Source organism: Myotis daubentonii, chromosome 20 (assembly GCF_963259705.1).
Source record: "Myotis daubentonii chromosome 20, mMyoDau2.1, whole genome shotgun sequence".
NCBI classification, from domain to species: Eukaryota; Metazoa; Chordata; class Mammalia; order Chiroptera; family Vespertilionidae; genus Myotis; species Myotis daubentonii.
Window position 1 is genome coordinate 4425788 of NC_081859.1, and position 23591 is coordinate 4449378.

General features: G+C 51.9%; 2 protein-coding genes across 9 annotated transcripts in view; one reads left to right on the forward strand and one right to left on the reverse strand.

Moving 5' to 3' along the window:
- The first annotated feature begins 9 nt into the window (after window positions 1-9).
- LOC132222557 (cytochrome c oxidase assembly factor 6 homolog) lies at window positions 10-8361 on the forward strand. 2 transcript variants are annotated; one of them, XM_059677680.1, is made up of 4 exons: window positions 60-192; window positions 1033-1187; window positions 4786-4903; window positions 8199-8361. In XM_059677680.1, the coding sequence occupies exons 2-3, from the start codon at window positions 1044-1046 to the stop codon at window positions 4879-4881; spliced, it is 240 nt and encodes a 79-aa protein (XP_059533663.1). In that variant the 5' UTR covers window positions 60-192; window positions 1033-1043; the 3' UTR covers window positions 4882-4903; window positions 8199-8361. The 2 variants fall into 2 exon arrangements, with proteins under 2 accessions (XP_059533664.1, XP_059533663.1); XM_059677681.1 differs by lacking the exon at window positions 8199-8361 and having other exon boundaries at window positions 10-192; window positions 4786-5359.
- TARBP1 (TAR (HIV-1) RNA binding protein 1) overlaps window positions 5482-23591 on the reverse strand; it is a 30424-nt gene continuing 12314 nt past the window's right edge. For 2 of the 7 annotated variants that reach the window (XM_059677670.1, XM_059677664.1), the window contains 22 exons: window positions 23468-23557; window positions 22298-22439; window positions 21900-21999; window positions 20281-20453; window positions 19298-19395; window positions 18235-18393; window positions 17829-18025; window positions 17245-17506; window positions 16960-17148; window positions 16079-16269; window positions 15827-15898; window positions 14955-15096; window positions 14158-14268; window positions 12702-12851; window positions 11409-11495; window positions 10781-10977; window positions 9692-9773; window positions 7878-8049; window positions 6899-7090; window positions 6609-6733; window positions 6140-6276; window positions 5482-5828 (listed from right to left, as the gene is read on the reverse strand). In XM_059677670.1, the coding sequence (XP_059533653.1) occupies window positions 5663-5828; window positions 6140-6276; window positions 6609-6733; window positions 6899-7090; window positions 7878-8049; window positions 9692-9773; window positions 10781-10977; window positions 11409-11495; window positions 12702-12851; window positions 14158-14268; window positions 14955-15096; window positions 15827-15898; window positions 16079-16269; window positions 16960-17148; window positions 17245-17506; window positions 17829-18025; window positions 18235-18393; window positions 19298-19395; window positions 20281-20453; window positions 21900-21999; window positions 22298-22439; window positions 23468-23557 (3234 nt within the window). In that variant the 3' untranslated portion in view covers window positions 5482-5662. Of the gene's footprint in view, window positions 5829-6139; window positions 6277-6608; window positions 6734-6898; window positions 7091-7877; window positions 8050-9691; window positions 9774-10780; window positions 10978-11408; window positions 11496-12701; window positions 12852-14157; window positions 14269-14954; window positions 15097-15826; window positions 15899-16078; window positions 16270-16959; window positions 17149-17244; window positions 17507-17828; window positions 18026-18234; window positions 18394-19297; window positions 19396-20280; window positions 20454-21899; window positions 22000-22297; window positions 22440-23467; window positions 23558-23591 lie in introns of those variants that run through there. The other 5 variants (XM_059677668.1, XM_059677665.1, XM_059677667.1 and 2 more) reach the window with 5 other exon arrangements.

The following is a 23591-nucleotide window of genomic DNA, read 5'->3' on the forward strand; positions in this document are numbered from 1 at the left end:
GGGAGTCCCGCCTCCTGGCACGTCGACGGCGGCCCGTGAGGGTCAGTGCGCGGCCAGCGATTCCGCCCGGCGAACTGCTGGCTGGTGGTGCCGAGGTCTATGTCCCTGAGCCCAGCCGGCGGGGCGGCGTGACCCCGGCGGCGCCCGGACTCGGCCCGCGTCGCCCTTTCTCCCTTCGGAGCGGACGGAGAGGCAAGTTTGCTGTGGGCCGGCGGCGGGGACCGAGGAGGTCGCCGACTCTCGCGAGCTGCGATCCCTCGTGGGCGCGCCGCGTCCGGCGGGTTGATTTCGCCCCGCGCGCTCAATTGGAGGGAGAGCGGGTTGGTGCGGAAGGGGAAGGGGGTGCTGCTGCCCCGTTTTACCGACGGGGACACTGGCTGGAGAGTAAGCGAGCGCCCCTCCGTGACCGGACCACGGGGGCGTGGCGCTGGCCCGGCCCCCTTCCCCCCCTGCCCGCCGCCCTCGGTCAGCGCCTCCGGTGCGGGCGCTGCGGGCTGATTACTTTCAGCTGCTCCATGGAAATCCTCAGGCAGCCCCGCAGGCCTGGCTCCGGGGTGGAGCGTTGACCTATGAACCGGGAGGTCAGGGTTCATTCCCCGTCCGGGCACGTGCCCGGGTGGCGGCTCGATCCCCAGTGGGGGGCGTGCTGGAGGCAGCCGGTCCATGGTTCTCTCTCATCATGGATGTTTCTCTCTCCCTTCTTTGACATCAAACAGCGGTTCTCAACCTGTGGGTCGCGGCGACCCCTTTGGCGGTCCAGTGACCCTTCCCCAGGGGTCGCCTCAGACCATCCTGCATATCAGATAATTACATGAGATTCATAACAGTAGCCACATGACAGTGATGAAGCAGCAACGAAAATTTTATGGTTGGGGGTCACAACACGAGGAACGGTATTTAAAGGGCCAGAAGGTTGAGAACCACTGAATTAAAATAAAAAAAATAAACGCCTAGGCTAACTGAGAAGAGCGGGGCTGGTGGGAAGCGCCGTGTTTTCCTTCCTCGTTCACGGCCCGTGTTGCTCGCCGGCAGGAGCCCGCGGGATGGCGGCGCCGACCATGAAGGAGCGGCAGGTCTGCTGGGGCGCCCGGGACGAGTTCTGGAGGTGCCTGGACGAGCACGCGGACGACGCCTCCCGGTGCCAGGCGCTGCGACGCTCCTTCGAGGCGAGCTGCCCGCAGCAGTGGGTAAGCGAAGCGCCGGTGGACGGACCGGGTTCTCTTTGCCTTTGAAACGCACGGAGGTTGCTCGCGGGGGTTGGGGGGGGCCTTCGGGGGGCAGGTGCTGATTTGGGGGCTGCGAGATGAGGTGCTGGCCGGGGCGTTTGGGCCCCGCAGGGACCTGAGGAGCAGAGGGCACCCGGTGCGGTCAGCCAGGCCGTTGGCTTGCATCAGGCCGACCTTTGGGAAACGTCCCCTGACCCTCGAAGGATCATTGAAAAACGGAACGAAGACATGAACGTGGCCCCCAAAACCCACCCGCTAAACCGGGAGACTTCTCCGGGGGCTGCCTGCGGGGCAGTATTTCATCTGGGGCAGGAGGAGGCCCATTCATGGGCCTGGAGCTGCCCTCACAAAGGACACATGCCCAGGTGCCCCCCCAAATCTCAGCGACCCAGACCCAACATGTAATGGAAATGTGCATGGGACGGGTTCTGCCCCCAGGGCCTCCCTGACAGGTGTCCCCGCCCTGCCCTGCGGGTCCTTGGTGAGGGAGGGGCGGTGGGCGGGGACCACAGCATTGAGCCCATTGGCGATCACCTGTAAGTGGCACACGCCTTCGTTAACGCCCGGCCGGATGGCTCAGTGGTTGAGCGTCGACCTATGAACCAGGGGGTCACGGTTCGATTCCCCGTCAGGGCACATGCCCGGGTTGTGGGCTCCATCCCCCGTGGGGGGCGTGCAGGAGGCAGCTGATCAGTGATTCTCCTCTCCCTTCCTCTTTCTGAAATTAATTTAAAAAATAAAAAATGAGTGCTGTTGCTACAACGCGGAGGTGGCAGCTGCAGCTCAGAGCGTGGAGGTCACGTGCTCCGTGCTGGTCAGGGCGGCCGAGCTGCAGTTCCAGGTCAGGCCCGGCCGCCTGGCAGTCTGAACTGATTTGTCTGCTTTTTCTCGCACGTGCCGCTCCCCGGCTCCCAGGTGTTTGAGAACAGATCGCTTTAGAGGTGGGAGTGGCTTTAGGGTCTTCACGTCTCACACCTGGTTTTTGGAGCGGAGCCTGAGGCTTGAAGACCACAGGGTGTGGAGGGCGGGTCCTGTCGGGGCCAGGCTGGGAGTGAACTCAGTGGACACAGGTGGCGTTGGGGGGACCTCTTCGTCCGTAAAACCAGCTGGATGCACCCCCTCTCGTGGACTTACTAGGAAGGTCCCATGTCTGACTTGGCATAAGCTGAAACCTGGCCTGTGTGGGGCTTGCTGATTGGATTAGATGATGAGTTAGGCCCCCAAATGCATTTCCGGTGATTCCCCTTAGGTCACTGAGAGAACTGGCTTCAGTGGAGGTGAAAACTACGAGTTTGGGCTGACATCACACCTGAGTCCTTTTAGGGCCAGTGGTTCTCAACCTCCTGGCCCTTTAAATACAGTTCCTCATGCTGTGACCCAGCCATAAAATTATTTCATTGCTACTTCATCACTGTCATGTTGCTACTGTGATGAATCGTCATGGAAATATCTGATATGCAGGATGGTCTTAGGCGACCCCTGTGAAAGGGTCTTTCGACCGCCAAAGGGGTCGCGACCCACAGGTTGAGAACCACTGCGTTAGGCTCTGATACCATTACTGACCATGTGACCCTCCCTCTGATCCCCCCCCAAATGTGAGCACCGAGCACAGCAGGGGACTAAGGACGGGAGGACCTGGCCCTGGACACGGGAGTACGTAGGTGAAGAGCGGGGTGCTGGTGGGCCCCACCCTCACCAACCCCCACATTCTCCCAGGAGATCCCCGACAGTCTGGCCATCATTTGCCACGCAGGCTGCATGGAGGAATCAGGTGGAGATTTTAAAAAACAAGTAGCTATGTCCCAGCCCTCGCCTATTTGTGGAAATGGAACCCAAACTTCTTTTAAAAGCTCTGGGGCTCGCAGGTGTCTGGTGGATGAACGCGGTGGGGAATCGCTGCGCTGCCCCCATGGTCAGCGCGCGGCAGGCCCCGACCCCCACTGCCCTCTCCCGCCCGGGGCTGTGGACCCTCCCCGCCCCTGCTTTCAGGGCGGCTCTGGGCCCCCCGACCCCCACTGCCCTTCCTCAAGCCTGTGGCTGTGGACCCTCCCCCTGCTTTGGGGGCGGCTCTGGGCCCCCCGACCCCCACTGCCCTTTCTCAAGCCTGTGGCTGTGGACCCTCCCCCTGCTTTGGGGGCGGCGCTGTGCTCTGCATGGGCAGTTTGTACAGCCGGCCGGCGGCTTCTTTGCTCTGCTCTCCGTCCACACACACAGGCCGGTGCCACCCGGAGGCCTCTCCCTCCGTCCCTGCACCCTGGTCACAGCTGACAGGCTCCTCACACGCGTCACCCGTCATTTATCCTCCCAGTCCCCGCGACCACTGGGCCACACTGGCCAGGCTGTAAGTCTGGTATTGCCGAGTCCAGCTTGCTGATGTTTTGTTGAGTATTTTCGCATCAAGGATATTGGCCTGTAATTTGGGGCGGGGGGGGGGGGGGGGTCATGTCTTTATCTGGTTTGGGTATCGGAGCAATGCTGGCTTCCTAGGATGAGGAGGAAGCATTCCTTCCTCTTTGATTGTTCTTGAAGTCATTTAAGGATAGGGATTAATTCTTTAAATGTTTGGTGGAGTTCATCTGTGAAGTCATCTGGCCCCAGGCTTTTGTTGTTTGTGTTTTTGTTTGTTTGCTGGGAGTTTTTGTGATTTCTGCTTTAATTTCATGACTAGTCAACAGTCTGTTCAGATTTTCCATTTTTTCCTGGTTCAGTCCTGGGCGGTTATATGCTTCTAGAAAAACTGAATTTGTTGGCATCCTTAACGTTTTATATTTTCTGTGGTATCATTTGTCACTTCTCTCATTTATTATTTTATTTGGGGTCTTATTCTTAATGAGTTTGGCTAAAGGTTTGTCAATTTTGAATTTTGTTTCTTTTCAAAGAACCAGCTCTAAGTTTCATTGGTCTTTTTCTTTTGTGGGGGGGTGTTGTGGGGGTGGTGGTTCTTTTTCTGGTTCCTTTAGTTGTAAAATTAGTTTGGGATTTTTCTTGTTTCTTGAGGTGTATAGCTATGAACTTCCCTCTTAGAACTGCTCTTACTGTATCTGTAAATTTTGAAAAGTTGTTTCATTTGTCTCATGGTAGTTTTTTTATTTCCTAATTGATTTTGATTGCTTTTTCAAGTGTTCAATAGGGTCTGTAACCCAAAAAGGTTGTGACTTATTAGTCTACATCTTTTTCCAAGACTTTTATACATTAATGCACTGCTGTGAAATGGTTCTAGATCAGCGGTTCTCAACCTGTGGGTCACGACCCTTTGGGGGTCAAACGCCCCTTTCACAGGGGTCGCCTAAGACCATTGGAAAACACGTATATAATTACGTATTGTGTTTGTGATTAATCACTATGCTTTAATGATGTTCAATTTGTCACAATGAAATTGGGGGCCACCACAGCATGAGGAACTGTATTAAAGGAAGGTTGAGAACCACTGTTCTAGAATATAAATGACTTGGATCACTTATACAATTTATATTGAATAATCTGTTACATTTAAATCCGTGCTGTTGTTTACCCAAGCTGCATAACCTGACCTTAATTTCAAACTCCTTTTTCTCAACAGATAAAATATTTTGACAAAAGAAGAGACTACTTAAAATTTAAAGAGAAGTTTGAAGCAGGACAGTTCCAGCCTCCAAACACCTCTGCCAAGTCCTAGGCTGCCCTGGCCTCTCCGAAAGGTAGACTCTTCTTTCTGGACATTTCCCAGTGCCCCACGGACTGTGGGAGCTGGTAGACACCAGTGCTTCTGCATATGTGACTTAATAATGAAAGTGATCAGACAGTGGAGAACTGAAAGAGTGCTATGAAATATGCTCAGTTTTAATTTAGTAAGAAATCTATTTTAAGAAGAAAATTAAAGCCTATTTTAAAAATACATGTACCTGTTTTTTTGGTTAGAGGATGGCATTAGACAAATATTGTAGATACTGAAAAAATAGGTTGTCATATGTATCCTAGGAGTGACCATTTTAATAGCAGCACACACCAAAAAATGGTGATTGGAAGAACTTAAACTAGATAGCTAAAATGAGACTGTCTACAAACAGCTTAGCTAATATACTCAGTGTTGGCACAAGGAATGATTTTTCCCAAAAATCAGTAACAAGGCTGTCCTCTCTCACTTCTATTCACTACTACACTGGATTCCTACCTACTTCACTAAGAAAAAAATAGTTTCTAGGAAAGAAATGATCTTTTAAAACTATGGTTTTATCTCCACGATTGCTTAAAACATTTTACTAAAGAAGCAATACAATTTAGCTAAATATGTTTATTAAAGAGGACAACATAGTAATATGTTTAAGGCACATGAAAAAGTTTGGCATTAAGTTTTAAGGAAAAAACACATTATTTCAGTAAATTCAGAATTTGTTTCATTTTTCCAAATACTTTTGAACTGTTTCAGTAGCAGCGACAGCTCTCAGCGTGCGGGGACCTCACGCCTGGGCCCCTCGCCTGCCCAGCTGCTGCCGGGCGTACTCCCAGATGAGCAGGGCTCCGCTCACGTGGACGTTGAGCGAGCGGGTGATGCCCTGCTGAGGGATCTCCACACACACGTCCAGCTGCTGGATCAGGTTGGCAGGGATGCCTTCACGCTCATTTCTGGTGAAAGGGGAGAAGAAAGGTTACTTTCCTTGTAATAACCGGCATTTTCTCAGGCATTCTGAATGTTAATACTCGGAATGTCTGAGAAAATGCCGGTTAACTGGGAGAAAGGAAGATGAGGACAAAAAGCGTATGGGGCAATCCTGTGGTCCCTGAGCACCCCACACGTGAAATGAAGTGAAAGGTGGGGGGGCTTTCCAGAAACATCTGGTCACGGGGTCGAGCGCAGGTGGTGTCAGGTGCCGTGAGGGTCCGATAAACTCCGGTTTCTGAACCGTTTTCTGGCTGAGCTGTGAGGGGGTTCTCACCCCAGCAGCAGCAGCGACCTCTCCGGGAAGCAGTACTGGGTCAGGGCCGTGCTCCGGGCCGTCTGCTCCACACCGATGACCGTGTAGCCCTCCGCCTGCTTCTGCCTCAGGTAGTTCGCCAGCTGCGGTGGCTTTACCTTCACACCCATTTAAAAGAGCAGAGAGTAAGTCATTCAGTCACAGCCCCGCTAAGAGTAAAATCAGAGTTAAAAAACTTACTAAACTGAGCTTAAGTCTTTTAAAAATGAGTCCTGTACCAGCAAGGCATGTTTTCCTGAAAGGGATCCTACATGATTGATTTCTAAAAACACAGTCACGTGGAAGATGATAAAGGAGAACAGCATTGGCCGCATTTTACTTCAGTGTTAAAGGCGGGGCTACTGTAAATTACTGCAAAGGGGCCGAGACACGAAGATGGAGAACTACAGACCGAGCCAATCCACTCGAACAGTGAGTCGCTGCCACCCACCTCCACCAGAGGCAGCCACTGCTCCGCGGAGACGCTGAGCTGCTGGAACTGCTTGTCGCTGACGCACTGAAGGCTGCCGACCACCAGCGCTGCCGCCCCGAACACCTCGCAGGTGCGGCACAGGCCTGCGGAGCAAGCGGCGTCACCGTCCGCAGCACGAGGCTGGGCCCACTGTGTCCCCCACCCCGTGGCCTCCCCCAGCGGCTCACGCCTGGAAGGCAGCCCACACGGCCGTGCGCTGACGGGCCGTTGGCAGGATCTAGAGTCTAGCGAGCCCCCGACACGGCTACCTCCTAAGTTGGTGGGCTTGTCGATGAGGGAGGCCACGACGACCAGGCGGCTGATGGCCTTGCCGAGCTTGGCAGCGCGATCCTGAAAGGCCAGCTCCAGGTCGGCGTCGGGAGCAGCGTGTCTCCCCGGGATTACCTTCTTCTGAACGTCAGTCCACTCGGATCGGTTGTCTGCTTCACCCGAGTGAGAGCCTGGGCAGGAAAGAATCCCCTATGGCAACCAGTCCCCTCATTCTGCACATGTTACGTCACTGCGAGAGCCACAGGGGAAGCAGTTCACCGAGAAAGGACAGGAAAGGAACGGCCTGTGAGGGTGACGGCGGGTGAGTCCAGCTGGGAGGCATGGAGTGTAAAGAGCTATGGAGTGTCCCGCGCCGGGAGAGCCGGGCAGAGGGAGACCCGAAGTTCAGTGAGGCCATGGCTAGGGGTTTGGAACGAGAACCAGTGGGCTGGCGACGAGAACGCAGACCTCGGCACACAGCTGTTAGGGTCAGTGGTGGCTTTAAAATGGTGGGGCTTGGCCCTTGGATGGCTCAGGGCAGCGTGGCTGAGGGAGAGCAGCGGGAGGTGGTCCTAAGGGAGCCGGGGAGGAAGGCGATGGGAAGTGGTGGCCAACCAGCGAGGACTAGAACCAAGCTCTCTGCTTCACTCCTAAACGGGGCAAGAAATTCCATAATTGGGCCCCTTTTAAAATCTGTATTTTACAGAAATATGTAGTGGGAAACTGAATATGAACGATATTTCAGAGAAATATATAAGGAAGCAGATGAGGCTCCTGGCTTTTCATAGCAAAGCTCAGGCCCCTGAAAGTACCTTCGGTTACACCACTTTCCACCGCCTCTGCTGCACGGGGAGCCTCGCGAAAGAGCTTTTATCAGCCGCCTGCTGTCACCGCAGCCACGGCCTGAGCAGGCAGCAGTGGGAAAGGGGAACCACGGCCTGAGCAGGCAGTGGTGGGGAAGGGGAACACTTCTGTCACCTGCATCCTGCTGAGCCCAGTCCCCCGGCCTCAGCTCGCGCAGCTGCGTCGCAGAAAGGTAGCGATGAGCCCCTGCCCCTGAGGGAAGGTCCGTGAACTTGGCAAACTTGTCGATGGCGATCCACTCGTCTTCAACAAGGCCTGCAAGGCGCGGAAGGATGTGAAATATGGTCTGAAAGAAAAGTGTAAAATCTAAACGTTCCCCCTAAAAACATAAAAAGAGCAAAGAAATACATAACTGTTTAAAGTACAGCCTATTCTTACTAACGTATTTTCCCAAACTATCCTGTCTGGTCAAATTACCTACTTTCTGTCTTGTAGCAACTGCCTATGTGTCTGACCAGCTTTCCTGAGAACCTGGCGAGCAGCGGGTCTCGCACGCGGGTCCCTAATGCGCTCACAGCCCCGGCTCTGCACGAGGCAGAGCGTTTGGAGTCAGTGCTGGTGCTGGGCAGCGTGTGGACACGTGCTGTTGACTGACCACCACCTTTCACTGCCACCAGCTAAGCCATCTAGCCCCCCTTGGGTCCATCTCCTCATCTGTACAGTGTGGCTAAAATGGGGTAAAACAGCACATGGAAAGTGTCTGTAAACTGCGCAGTGGAAACAGTTTAGTCATCACGTAAACAGTCCTTTCTTTTTCTTACCTATGGGAACTGAGAACCGGGAAATCACCAAAGGTCAAAGGCCAGGAGGAGCGGAAGCACAGGTAATAGGCAAGTTTAAAATGAAACAGTAAGTTTAGATCAACATGCAAGTCTTCATAAAAGTCTTTAGCATGAATACGGTTTTCTTCATGCAACATCTGTGTACATTTAAATTAGCATCATGACTGCAACAAGATAGTAAGCGGGTACCAATATGGCTACACATGTACGAGACGGAGTCTGACACAGAGTTAGGGTTCCTCCGGGAGTGGAGAGTGAAATACACAACATGAGGGGGAGGCCGTCCGAGGCAGGAAAGAGGAAAGCAAGGACTTACTCCTGCGGGAACAGTAGCAGGTGGGCAGGTGGACGTGACCTAAGAGGCACTAAAGGCCGCAGAAGGAGGCGGGCATAGCGCCTGCGCACAAAGACACAGAGCAGAGCGGGTGAAGCATCTGAAAACCCTGGACAATGTCTGCTGTGACGTCACGGAAAGCAGCTCATGCCCTGTGACGACCATCACAGGCAGAGCTGTCCTTTTTAAAGGGCGGGGTGTTAGTGACCCACCGGAGTAGTTCAGTGTGCACAGCAGCTGAGACGTCCAAGTTCTTTAGAGGAAAAGAACAAGGTCGAATGTTTTAATTCAGAGAGAGAGTAATGCCATTTCTACGAGGTTTAGTCACTTAGATACCAAGCTGACTGACTAGTTGTAACAGACCTGTCTGTGGTTCTTGACGTTCACTACGTGAGCACATTCGGGGTATCGCCTGCCATGCAGGTTCAGTCCCCAGGACCTAGACAAGGTGATCAGCAAGAGTCCATCTTCCTGTTCTTTTAACAATGGGCTTCGTGACCACAGAAATCTCACCTGCACAAGTGTTCTCACTCACTCCCTTTTAGTGTCAGAACAGGTTTCTGTTCAGTTAAACGCTGCCCTTCCCGTGTGTACAGCCTGACTACTACCTGAGAGTGACAGTGACTGGCAGGCTCACTGCGCAGGCGTGGAATGAGGCAGCTCATCTGCATACAGTGACGCAAACGCAGAGCTTCACAGCGCGAAGGGGAAGCAAGTGAGGGGAAGGGTGAGCTAGTCGTCACCCTTCAATGACTACGGCAAAGGAAGCGTCAGGACTAACGACAAGAGCATTTGCGGGACCGTCTGCTCACCTCCAGGCAGTAGTCCTGAAGCGGGTGAAACGCTGCGAAGAAGAAATGGTCTTGGATGCGCTGCCAGTTCCTCTTGGCGTTCCTAAGGGTGGGAAACACCGTGAGGCACGGGCAAGGGAGGGGAATCAGGCTCCTTCCAGGCTTACCCACCGCAGGGTTTAGAACGGAGGGAAAAGTGTGTTTTATCCTAAGGCTTATACACCTCTATCTCCAAGGTCAACACACTTTAGAAACTGACACTGCGTTTGACCTTCTGAAATGAGATGCAAAACAAGTAACTCAGAGTCATATGACTCACAAGAATGGGACCCAGGTCTGACCTCCATCCGAGGTGACGGGCACCTGACAACAGGAAACACCTGGAGCGCCTGGCAGACATGAATGCTGGGCGGAGGGGCTCTGAGAGGGAGCAGTGTGAGGGGTCGGGGGGACCCTTCAGTCTCTGGCATAAACTGCTGAGAGAAAAGCGTCGCCCAAGTCCCTTTTTCTGCGCTAAGACTCACAGCCAAACTGGTACCAACTCGCACAGACCACAGGTTTCCTGTGCGCAGGTCTGGGGTTCCTGGTGCACCTGTCACAGTGGAGAGGGTTCTGTCTGACCAGGCGAAGCGCTGACTCAGCGCCCTGTCTGCTGCAGGCTAACTTGGTCGGGCAGAGGCCCGACAACATGGCACTGACTTCCATCCCCGTTCCGGGCGCCCCGTTTGCTGCGTCCAGCCTCTGTGCGCTGACTTATGTAAATCAGTGAGTGTGCTGAGCGTGCAGAGACCTTTCCGTGGACCCCTGCGGCCTGGGTCTCGGCGCTGTGTGAGCCCTGGCACTCCTGGTGGTGGGTCAGTGATAACGCAGTGAGACACCACCTTAGACACGGCAGAAGCGATGCCTCCCCTGAGGGGCTTTGTAACACCCCGCTCAGGCGGTCAGGGGAGCCGCCAGCAATCCGAACTGCACCTACCCTGCACAGCTAACGGCCCCGCAGCTCTGCCACCCGGCTCTACGCTCCCACGTGGCCTCGGCTGAGCCGAGGGGCACCGCCTGCAGCCGTCCCGCCTCACCCGCCTCACCGGAGGGCTGCCGGCGCGTGCTTACCCTGCTCCCGGCGTGCTCTCCACCTGACTGAGGCTGGACTCGATCACGGACGCCAGAGCGTCCAGCTCCCCCATCCGCAGCGTCTTACACATGCCCCAGGCTTTGTTCAGCGCCACCAGCGCGTACAGGCGGACACTGAAGTTGTGGCTGAAGCCCCACTGCAGCGCGATGACCAGGGCCTGCCTCAGAGCCAGCCTCTGCAGAGAGGAGAGGAATCACTTCTTCAGTGGCCAGCGGCCGTGGCTGGGTGACCGCAAGGGGGACCTGGCATCACTGCATCCCCGACGGGCTCCGGGCTCCCCACCCTCCAACCGAGACAGATGGACGGGCTGGCACGCGGTCCCCAGAGGCAGATCCCGTGACCCCGCGGTACTCCCCACCCTCCAGCACGTGTGCAAATTAAAATAACTTAGCGTCCTATTTGTACCACGTGCTAACTCGACGGTCAAGGCAAAGACCCAACAATATGGTAGAGTACCCCGCCCGACGGGCTTGTAGCCAGCTGGACTCACTGGGAGAAATTGCAGAAGACATGAGGAATGTGTTACACTTAAAAAAAAACTAGGACAAATATTAAAAGTTCTACTTTGATAGTCAAGTTTAAACTCTTCTTACAATTTAATCTCACCTTTTCTGGAAGGTTTTGAGTAATGATGTCCAAATGTGACAAAACCGATAAGAACGTACAAATGCTCGTTTTAAGGTGTTCTTCACCCTGAAAAGAAATCAGGTAAAACGTCATTCAGGGCTTCTGTGCCATGTGACATGCGGGGCCAGCAGGGGGCAGTCTCTCCCTTCACAGCTGCAGCCCAGGTACAGAGCCAAATGCCAATACACGCAACCAGCCAACTGTGAGGCATTGCCAACTTCCTGGGAAGTGAGTGGTGGGTGAGGGTGCTCATCTGGGGGGCGGTGAGGCCTGCAGGGTGAGCACTGGCTGGAGGGGAGGAGCCGGGGAGCAGGGAGCGAACAGGCAGACAGCAAGACCAGCAGAGACACAGGCAGGTGGAGGCAGAGGCAGCGAGTGGCAAGGACAGGGCTCCGACATTCAGGGGGCCTTGGCTTTGAAAATCCAGGATGAAAAGCCAGGGGAGAGCGTTGAAGTGGGTTCAGAAACCTTCCCACTAATTGTCATTGGGAATCACATCAGTTTGTGACGATAAACTGACGAAGCCACAGACTGAAGAGGCTGCAGACACTGCAGCTCCAGTGGTGGAGGCGGCGGGGACTCGGTGTGGAAATCGGACTCTCAGGAGCCTGACTGTGACTGTGAGGGGGTGACTGCAGGAGGGACAGAGCTCGGGGGGCAGCTCCATGGACAGAGGGTGGACACGAGTGACTTTAGCAGCCGTGGGGGCATGTGGTGAAGGAGAGACCGAGTATGGCCGACTGAGAGCAGAGGCCTGCACCGTAACCCATCACGACCTTGTATCAACTCCTCAGAGATGATTCGGGTGCAGGAGATGCTGGGGGGGGCGAGGGACAGGAAATAGAATGGAATAAACTGACGTCTGTTCCCAGCTGGGTGAGAGAGACCCTGAAGATTCTCATTAAAGCTGCGACTTCGGTGACATCTAAAATTTACCCACTGGAAATGTCTTTAAAGTGTAAGGAGCACACTTAATTCTTCCTCATTCTTATTTCTAAGATCAGACACCACTTGGTAAGTAAGACTGTAGCACTGACCTATTTCCCTTCTTACTAACGAAAGCCTTTCCATCGTTATTCTGTTAGAGCAGACCAGCTCTCAAGGTGAGCCAGGCCTGTCTGTCTCTTCAGTTAATTTCAAACACAACCTAGGATGTCAACACAATTGGGCAACTGAGAGTCAAGCAGCAACTAATGAAAGTGAAACAATCTCCCAGCACAGTCCACATCTTTTGTTAATTTAAAAAAATGGGAAGAAATCTCCTTTACTTACACAAGAAAAACAATCCCAGAACTTTGGAAGAAACTGAGGAAATTTGTGAAGAATCAGTATAATAATCCATTCGATGTAATACTTGATGGACGCTTGGTTGTTGATGAAACCAGCCTGAAAGATCTTGTCAATGATTCTATTCAAGAAATTCTGAGAAAAATAAAGTTAAATTGTGTTATGGTTATTAATGGTCTTAAATTTATTTTTACTGAAATATAATTAACATATAACAATGTATACATTTAAGGGATAAAAATGCTGACTCGATGCATTGACATATCACAATACGATTACCACCGTGGCATTGACTAACAACTCTATCACATCACATAATTATTTCTTTTTTTGTGGTAGGAACAATTAAGAACTAGTCTTTTAGCAACTCTGAAACTGGTTATTAATTTTAACTTTAAAAATGCACTAAAAAATACTGCTAAAAAAAAACACAGCTTAAAGTTTCATTGTAAGTAACTCTTGGATCCACCACTCTGCAAACAATGGCCTTAAAAACTGTTGACAGACATAATGATGAGGTCCTTTTACTGACAGTTCACGTTTTACGCGGACATCAATCTGTGAGAGTTTTTATTCTCGGTATTTTTACAGGGAAGAGAAAGATTCAGGAAGGGTGAGTGACTGTCTCCAAGCCACACATCTGGTAAGCGGCCGGATTCAGATCAAGATGTGCCGAGATGCCCAAGTCAGCGGGCGGCAGACGGAGCCCAGCAGGAGCAGGCCCCGCCCCATCTCCTTGGATGACTGCCCCACAGCTGCCCAGTTCTTCTGGCCGAGAACCTGACCCCACAGTCCTCCCCCGCACCCCATCCTCCTCTTCAGAACCGCACTTCCCTCCGGGTAACTGAGCACCTCTCAGTAGCAGGTAGAAAGCATCACCTCCTCGTGTAAACGTATGTATTGTGTGTATTTCTTTATTTTAAAGAAGAAGAATGTACCTTAAGGAGGTTCTAACTGGCGGAAGAGGAGCAGAAAAGCCCATTTCAAGCCCCCGTGCCGGGCTGTAAAGTGGAGCGTGCGCCTGGGTTAGACCTGGTTGGGTCCCACCTTCACTGTCACTGCTTCCTAGACGACGCCACTGCGGTGTCCGCAGTACGGAGCCCACAGCAGGCACCCTCCCAGCAACCAGCTGCCGAGGATCGGGGGCTCGGTGAGCTCTCGATGGCATATGGAACTTTAAACGTTACAGCATCACGTTAAAGAACTGAAGGGAAGATCGTCACCGGGCCCAGGTGAACCAGTTTCTGGTTTATTTCCACAATCCCTAACTGCCTTCGCATTCTTTGTTAAGGAGTGTTCTGAGTGACTTCACTTTTAAGAACTGAAGTGTAAGTGCTAAGCAGATTACTTCCTCGTTTTCAAAGAGCAACATGACAGTCTCCACTGCAGATTATTCACACGGAACCCTTATGCTAAGGGTACAGCTGCAGGGACCGCTCACCTGGTCGAAGCGGGGGAAAAGCACCAGCAGGGTCTGCCACACTCGGTTTTGCACTCGGTGCTGCTGGGAGTTCACGTAGCATCGCGTCCTGGACGAGGACACCAGTGCCTCCTGGGGGGGGTCCACAGGGGGTCACTCGCTGACTCTGTGGCTGACGAAACACCAACCACAGCTTCACACTCAGCCCCTGGCCCTCCAACCGGCAGAAGGACAAGAAGACACTTGTTTAGTTTCCTTTCACAACAGTGCGTTTCGTTACTTGACTCGTCTGCTTTTAAAACTAGAAAGGAGCTATGTCATTGTCCAGCACAGTCTCTGAGAAGCCTGCTTCCTCCTCTGTGGCGGGCGAAGGGGGAGACAGATACGGGACATGGTTCTCAAGGCACCAATACCTGCACAGTCCCTCCTGCAGACAGTGCGATGCTCATTATAAATAATTCTGCAGATTCAAAAAAGTAAATTCTTTGCATTATGGCAATTTCTAAATTTTTAGCTTTTTACTCTATTTCTTACATAAAACAATGGACGGATACATCACACTAAATGTAACTGGTTTTGACTGGTACCGGAAAACACACAGAGGGAAGGTTAGAGTACAGGAATCACTTATTCTCAAAAGCAACCCTGAGTTGGACAATCACAGACTTAACTAAAAATATGGAATATAAATCTCATGAGCTTTTTGATAACAATATTTAGAAACATTTTGTCAACAAAAAGATCAAATACTGGATTTCGACTTGTTAACTATACAAAAACAAAGATGCTTTAAAGTAACAAAAACGAAACACATTTACTTTCTCTAACAGCTTGATGGCAAGGTCTTCCACAAACGCCTTATGGGACGCATTGGAGTCATCTAACAAGCACAGGAATTTGACAGCACAAACTCTGACATAGCGGTCCTCTCTTTTGGTACTAAAGGTATGAGATGACAGTCTGTGTTAATACACGTTCGCAACATAAAAATACCTCAATTATTAGCTTCAGGACAACGTAACAAATGTCAAAGCCTTCCCAAGGTCTCCAAAACTACGTGGGTCCACACTTGAGGACAGTCTCTGTAACTCAGGATGGACAGTGGAAGGTAACGAATGAATGCAGGAAGTCAGAACAGGCACACGGAAACCACACGCACAGCGGCCCTGGGCCAGCAATACCTCATCTGTGGACAAAACAGGTCAGAGCTCATGGAGCTATTCCTGACTGAGGACCATGAACAGCTCTGTCCGCTCAGGGGCAAGACTCCGCCTCCAGTGCCACAATGGCTCCTCCGTCCTACCCCAGCACGTTCTCTACGTGAAGGGCAAACTACATCCCAGCACGTTCAGTATCCGAATGTGGGAAGATAAAATAAGTGAAACTGTCGCCCAGCCAGGGTGGCTCAGTGGGTGAGCATCAACCTAGGAACCAGGAGGTCACGGTTCGATTCCCGGTCAGGGCACAGGCCCGGGTTGTGGGCTCATCTCCAGTGGGGAGCCTGCAGGAGGCGGCCTGTCAGTGATTCTCTCTCATCATTGATGCTTCTACCTCTCTCTCCCTCTCCCGTCCTATCTGGAATCAATAAAAATATATTTTAAAAAATTTAACAAACACAGAATGCTTCTCACGTGATGTTAAATTGTGAATATCCCATTCATGACAAGATGTGAGAAGTCCTCGTACTTACTTTTCAATAACAACATTTGCCGCACATTCATGTCCAAGATTTTCAATAAAGGCCTGTACGTCCTGAATGAGTCTTCCCATAAAAAACATTTGACAAAGAACAACAGGTTTTAGACGGAAAAAAAAAATTTAAGGCCCCAAATTTAAATGAACTAAAACTTTGTATTCTGCTCATTGAAAGCCTCAAAATAAAAATAAGCCTACCCATGTAGGTACTTAATGTGAGGACAGGCTGAAATAATGACAGCTTTACCTCTGATCCCGCCTAAACACAGTTCCAAACACACAAGCCTCCAGGAGCAGCTCGCTGTAATCGGCAGCATTTGAAAAAGACCCCTGGGACACCTCAGGAGCAGGAACTACCCACGACTGGCAGCAGTGAGTTACCAGTATATTGAAGACTCCGGTTTTTACAGCCGACATTTCAATCATCTGGTGCATAATCTGGAATGAAAACAATGGTCACTGTACCCTTTGACCAAGTTAGTTGTTTTGTTTCCAAAAAAATTACTGTTGCTAGAAACTGTCTGGGAATGGCTTCAAATGGTAGTTCCCACATAAGCATCAACAGTCCAAAAAATTAAAAATTCTTTATCATTAGAACTTTGCAAGATGCTCAGCAATCACAGACTACACATTTTCATTTCTCAGTAATGATGTCACTGGTGGTGAATTCACCTAGAGCAGTGATGGCGAAACTTTTGAGCTCGGCGTGTCAGCATTTTGAAAAACCCTAAATTAACTCTGGTGCCGTGTCACATACAGAAATTTTTTGATATTTGCAACCATAGTAAAACAAAGACTTATATTTTGATATTTATTTTATATATTTAAATACCATTTAACGAAGAAAAATCAACCAAAAAAATGAGTTCGTGTGTCACCTCTGACGTGTTGCGTGTCACAGGTTCGCCATCACTGACCTAGAACTTTCCACAGGAAGCACCATCCAGAGAGGAAAAGGAGGGAAAAATACCTCCCCCCAGCACAGTTTCACAGCTTCTCTGCATTTTGTCAGTGGCCTCCCTTCCCGAGTCAGCAAAGCCCTGGGCCCCACGGTGTGTGCGGGGCCAGGAAAGGGCTGAGCGGACGGGAAGTTTTAGGTATTTTTTACCCCAATTAAAAGAAAGTTACCTCTTTTATTTTGAAATATGCCTGGCCCTTGATTTTTGCAGCAATGGTAAGAACTTTGGTATCAAAAACAAACTGAACAAAAGCTTTTAAGTTGGACCAGAACACCAGCTGAGTGTTGCTTAGAGTCGATATAATTTTCCAAGCCATGTCAAAGGCCTCTATGCAGACTGGCTCAGAGGAGGCCAGAAGCTGGAGGGAAAGAAAAAGAAATACATGACCACCACGCAGCTTCAGGAACGGTATCAGCCTGCAGTCATTCCCTAACCCCTGGCTCACTGTCTCTACCTGGGGAACCAGCAGTTTCATGCAGCGAAACACAGGCAAAACGCGATCGGAGGGGAGGACCGTGAGGGCGGCGAGCGCAGCCTGCAGGGTCTGCGCTGGCGTCTGAAGGGCGGGCAGCACTGGGTCCAGGAGCGCGCCCTCCGAGGCGGGGGGAAGGGCGCGGTGCGTCTTCAGCAGGAAGGCGAGGCAGGCCCACTGGTCGTGGACGTACTGCGCAGCTATCCGGCCCCAGCCCGGGGAAGACGCCGGTTCTTCCAGGAGACTGAAACAGAGAGTCGCGTCACTGCTGTCCTTCCTCACGTCTGGCTCAGCTCCGTTAAGTCCCTACTAGGCATCCTGTTACCGAAACAGGGAACACACGAACCTCAACTTCTAACTCCCGTAACGATAGGCATTCCCCCACGTCATGACTCACTGGAAACTAAGTGTGGAAAGTTCATGGGTGTCCGTAACGGAGACGAACAGCGTGGGACCCGAGACCTCCCTGAACGGAGCGTCGGGCGGGCGATGCCCTGGAACAAGCATGGGTTCCCACACGAGCAGCTGGACGCCTCGCGGACACACTGCCCCCCGAGGGGACACACCTGCTCTGCTCCTCCGGCTGCGGCTTCTGCAGCCTCTGACCCAGCGGGAGGGCGGCGAGGAGCTGCTCCGGGGGCCCAGCATCCGGAGTGTCCAGCTGCAGCTCCGGCGTCTGGTCGAGGGCCGCACACACCTCACACACCGCGGCCAAGGCGGCCATGCTGACCGCCCTCTGCACCTGCCTCCCGAGCGTCGGCACCTGAGCAGGAAACCGTGCCGTCACTCACCCGGAGCCGAGTGGTGTCAAGACGGCCGTCACCACTTTCCTAGGCACCTGACACGAGGGGAACCCTACCCTCCTCAAATACTACAGACAAAGGGAATGATTCTAAAGTCAAGTTTCAGCAGATGAGTTTTAGGATCAATCTGTATTCCACGTAAGCCTTCCCCGCAGAACTACAAGATTACCAGCCCGCTGTCCGTGTCCTGCAGGTGCCGGATGGATGCGTTCCTCAAAGGAGCAATGATTCTCAGGATGGGGCTGCCTCGCTCCCCCCGCTTCCCAGGGAGGCCCGCCAGCTCAGCGAAGACCTGCAGGTACAGGTGGCAGCGATCCAGGTCTGCAACCTGCGACAGACAGGAACATCAACCAGCAGGGCCCACGACTGTCACAACAGGACGAGGTCAGACAGGAGGTGGTGTGTGTGAAGCGCTCACACACGCTGAGAAAGGCCATTCCCCAGGGGCCCTCCACGCTGTCCCCACGCAGCCAGGCCTCCTTCTCGGAGAGCCCGCGGGGACCCGCCTGCTGCGCAGCCCCCTCACCAACCACCGCTGAGGGCTGTTGCGGGGAGCGGAGCAGCTCCCCTGGCCTCTCCGAGCCCGAGAGGGAGGGACCGGGATGAACAGCGGGTCGTGGACCCGGCAGAACAGGACTCAGTCCCGTTTGACCTCCCGCCCGCTCTGTGGTCTCTGGCAGCTCCTGAGGCCGAGCTCCTGTCCACACGGTGGGGAGGGTCACGTGTGCCCACCCCAGGGATTTTGAGAGACTGAGCGTGCTGAACGGAGGGCACCGCGTGGCGATGATTAGGCCGCAGCTATCGCTGTGCCCGGCGAGGCCTGCTCTGGCCTGGAGGAAGCAGAGGCTTCAGGAACCTAACCGGCCTCACTGAGCACCGCTCATGCAGGCACTTTGCCGGTGCGGGAGGTGCTGGGGTTCTAGCAGCTGGTGGGTGACAGTGCATTTGGTGAGAGGGTGGGCCTGGGGAAGCTCCTGGAGAGCCGATGGGGGCTGCGAGAACACCTGAGAGGCAGGTTCGACTCTGGGTCAGGGCACACGCCCAGGTTGCCAGTTGTGGAACTGATGGACGCGATGAGACAGAACCACCCTGTGGACGATCCTAACACCCAGCACCTCCCCGGCGGGGTGTGAGCAGGAGGGAGCTGCACGGTGTCTCTCTCTCCCTCCCTCCATCATCAATAAAAACTAACATAAAACAAGAAGGATGAAAGTCACCCCATGAACACTCACACTGCTCAGTTCATTCATAGTGAGTCTCCTGAGGAGGAAGCTGGAGATGCTCTCTGTGGTGGACGCGACCAAGTCCTGAAGGAGAGGAGGCACCGCATCTGTGCGGGGAAAAGCGTGCAGCTGAACGGCAGGAACCAGCTGTTCGGTACAAGACACCGCAGTCTAGTGAAGGACAACTACGGTAAGCATGTGGGCGAGCCACTGACCAAAAGCGGATTCTAAAAACGTAACAGTCACCTCACCGTGGGGAGCCTGGAACTGACCCTGGAAGCCCTCTGGGGGTTCCGGCCCAACAGGCGGCATTCGGTTCTGCTGCCATCACCCAAAATACCAGAACTCTGAACCAGCTCTCCTCTCCCATAAGCATGTATTAAAACTAACCTCATCGATATTATCCTCAGGTTTTACCTAAAACCAGTGTTTCTCTAGAATTTTTAAAACTTTAAATTTCTTCAATCCAAATGAAAGTGGTCGGAAAGGACTGGGAAGCCAGGCTTACGCTCACGTGCTCATTGCTAGTGCCCACGGCTTCCCGCCGATGCGCACACATCGTGGTCTAAGGACGGAAGTAAGAGCGCCACGTTCCATCTGCTACTGCGGTACTTTCTATGGGAAGGATTTTCTGCTTAAAGGCGCTCAGAGATGGACATACTTAAAAAATGAATATAAAAGTACTGCCATTCTCATGGTTTAGATTACTTTCTGCAGCACCTAGCCTAGAGGTAATTGGAAATGGATCTTGCTTTAACATATAAAATAGGGATCATTGTCAAGGGTCTAAAAATCAAGGAATAAACAATTTTTTAAAAAAACAAGCAAATGAATCCCATTCTAAGCCAACAGCAGCCAACAGATGTCAACACCGCAGTGTCAGCCCGGGGAGCTTGGCCCCTCCCGCCCCGCCCCGAGGAGAGACCAGGTGAGGATCTCCGCTTATTCTAAACACCAGCGAGGTAGCCAGCGAGTTCAGAGACCGTCCTCACCATCGCGGGCGCTGGCGCCCTTCGGCGAGCACGTGCGCAGCAGCGTCACCAGCGCCTGCAGGCACCTGTCCGTCTTCCGCAGGGGCAGGTAGGCGTTCGAACCCAACTTGGCGAGGGCGTCCAGGAGGGGCTCTAGGAACAGCCTCAGCACGTTCTGTGTCCTCTGCCTCTCACTAGACATCGAGAAACACCAAGAATTTCCAAAGCATCAAGAAACGACCTCCCTGTCGTTCGTGGAGCTGATGGGCTCAGTGGGGCAGAGCCACCCCTGTGGCGAGCCCAGCACCAGCGCCTCTGGACTGACCGCTCCCCGACCTGCTGGCGGAGCCCGGGTCTGTCCTTCCCGGGAGAGCAGCGAGGCACCAGGGGAAAGCTCAGGAAGAACCAATGTGCTCACTCTGGGCACAGTAGGAAGCACAGTTCTATCTGCAAAGTAAAATGCCAAGGCCCTGCCTCCCAATCAAAGACACACATGCTAGTCCAGGCGAGGAGACCAAACATGTTAAACATAATATACATATATATACACACGTACACACACACACACACACATCTATATATGCATTGTGTGTGTGTGTGTGTGCATATGTATATCCTATATAGCAATATAAGCCCAGCGACCAAACAGCAGAATGACCAGAACGACTGGTCAACCAGTCGCTATGATGCGCACTGACTACCAGGGGGCAGACTCTCAATGCAGGAACCTGGGCTGTGATAGTTGTCTCCTCACCCCAGGTTCTCTCTGCTGCCTCCTCCGGACTCCCACAGGCCGCCCCGGGCTCCTCCTCCTTGCTCCCTGCCCCCTCCTCTGGACTCCTGCAGGCTGCCCCAGGTTTGGAGAGGGACTGAGGCCTACTCCGCCGCCTCTCAGTGCTATTGTCCCTGGGCCGGCCCCAACCAGGTCCCCTGGAGAGGCGAGTGCTCCAGTTCCACGGAAGATGCCGGACCAGGGAGCAGCTGCTCTGAGGGCAGATCCACAGCCGCTCGGCTGACCTGGATGAGCGACGCTCCCACAGCGGGCTGATCCCCGCAGGTCACGCCCTCCACCAGTGCACAAATCTGTGCACCAGGCCGTGTGTGTGTGTGTGTGTGTGTGTGTGTTAAAGATCTATGAAAAACTGTTATAACCAACTAGCACTAAAATTGTCTAGAAAAGAGTTGATGTAACCAAAGTAACTGCATATCATGCAATACACGGCCTCAGGAAGCTACTTTTTGCAACAATTATCATCTAAGAGAACTGATCTGCTCACATCTTCAAAATATGAGACTGTTTTATCTTTATTCCTTTTTTTAAAATTATTTATTTACCAAGGAATTAAATAGATCATTTCTTCATCTAATCTTATCCTAGGATCTTACGAACCATTCTTCTAATATTCTTATATAAAACCTGGGATTACTGTAGTTTAACTTTCTCTAACAGTTACCAACCTGAGAGCCTTTCGCACTATTAATCTATTGTTAACTTATAATTAACGTGCTCCCCGTGCCCCAGGCCCTTCCTTTCCTGCCCTGTGGTCAGTTCCAGGCCAACCGGGGACAAGGCTGAAGGTGCCCCACACACCTGAGCAGCCTTTTCTGGGGAAGCTGTTTTCAAGCTGAGAAGCGCTTACCTGTGTTGGACCTTCCTTCCTTCCACGTCCACAGCCAGTAAGACCATCAGAGCAACCAGCCTGGCTTCCGCCCAGTCCGGCATCCGGCCGTTTTCCCCTGCTTCAGGAAGGACAGGCGGGTTTGCAAGCATTAACAGAACCTGCCAAAGAGGAGGCTTCAGAAACAACGGCTCAGTGACTGTCTCACCGACACTCAATTATAGCAGAGCGCGGCCGAGGTGACACGGCTTGTGTCACACACACTGAGATATGAGTAGCCCATCTCGGCAGGCCTAGTCCCTCCATCCTTCTCTCTTTCCATTCCATTCGGTAAAGCCCACATCTTGATCTGAAAACTAGACAAAGTTCTTCGAAAACCCTTTGGTTATACCAATCCAGAAAAGTAATCTCAGACTTACTTTCCCAAGCAGGTGACCTAATATACTCTTGAACGAGGCTCTTGACGTAAGCGTTCAAAGAGCACGTCTCCTGAAGTCCAAGGGAGCCACAAGTTGAGGGTCGTCCAAAACAGCTTTCATTAACACGCAACCAGTCACAGAGCTGGGAAAGACAACGTTATTACTTTATTTTAAACACCTACCCGAACAAAGCGTTCCTGATTCCCCGAAGCCAATCTGTTTTCTTCCACAACAAACTGAACTGAAATGACTGAATATAACAAAGTCATAAAACGTTTTCTGCCACAACTAAGTTGCACAGAGAGTGTCAACAGAAAACGTATGCGTGCTTTCTACCCTCCGTCCAAGATTTTATCAACTTCACGAACAGGCCTTTAGAGTACCTCATATAAAATGCACATGTGATAAGCTCTTGTAAAGAACACGTCTGTGAAAAATAGCACATTATGTAAAACAAATTACAACCTTAAATTAAAACTCATCCTAGCTTCACGTACTAAAACAAGAATGTTTATTTTTGAGAGAATGTGAATTTGAAATGTAAGTTATAATTAAAGTTCCTGCCTCCTCACAAGTTTATTTTCTATCCTATGTGCATTTTAAAATACATTAATTTAAAAGAGAAATTCGGTCCTGGCCCTTCTCCATTACACCTTTTAGAAGATTTGCAAAATTAAGTCACAGAACTTCCCAGAATTCCTCTTTCATCATATGTAACTGTGAAATCTATGTTCTCAACTTTCTTTTTCCGATATATCTTGATGTGCAAATGCATACATGAAGTTAAATATAAAGTAAATAACTAGGTCTTTCTAAAAGGTAAGAATTAAAAAAAAAAAAAAGTTTTGCATCCATTAAGGTAACCCCAGATACATGTACGGAGACATAATAATGATGAAACTAAGAATACACCACCTGACCAAGGACAAAGCTGATGAGTGAATAAATCAGTCGAGACTAATACTGGCCCCCAGAGGGGCCAATGAGGGAGCCGCTCAGCCCGTGAAGGAGGCCTTAGCAAGCAGAGACGTCTAGCAGTGAGGCCAGCTAGTGCTGCTCTCTCCACAGCAGGTACTTTACGCTCCTCTCACACAGGCTAGTGATGGAGTCAGTCAGCAAACGTGTTGGTAAGATTTCAGAGGCCTTGTCCTCAGACCCTTCCCGTCTCACCTCTGTCCACAGTGCCGTTCCCCGGCCCAGGGACTCCTCCTGTCGCAGAGACATGAGAAACGCGGAGATGTCGGACAGCGACACTTCCTCCTGGGGGGGCGGGGGCGGATGTGTTTTTAATAGT

What these genes read in the sequence shown, in the direction of transcription:
- LOC132222557 (XM_059677681.1), top strand. Translation starts at nt 1,044, where the DNA reads ATGGCGGCGCCGACCATGAAGGAGCGGCAGGTCTGCTGGGGCGCCCGG. An exon ending in CGAGCTGCCCGCAGCAGTGG is followed by an intron (nt 1,188 to 4,785) that starts GTAAGCGAAGCG and finishes TTTTCTCAACAG; the next exon opens with ATAAAATATTTTGACAAAAG.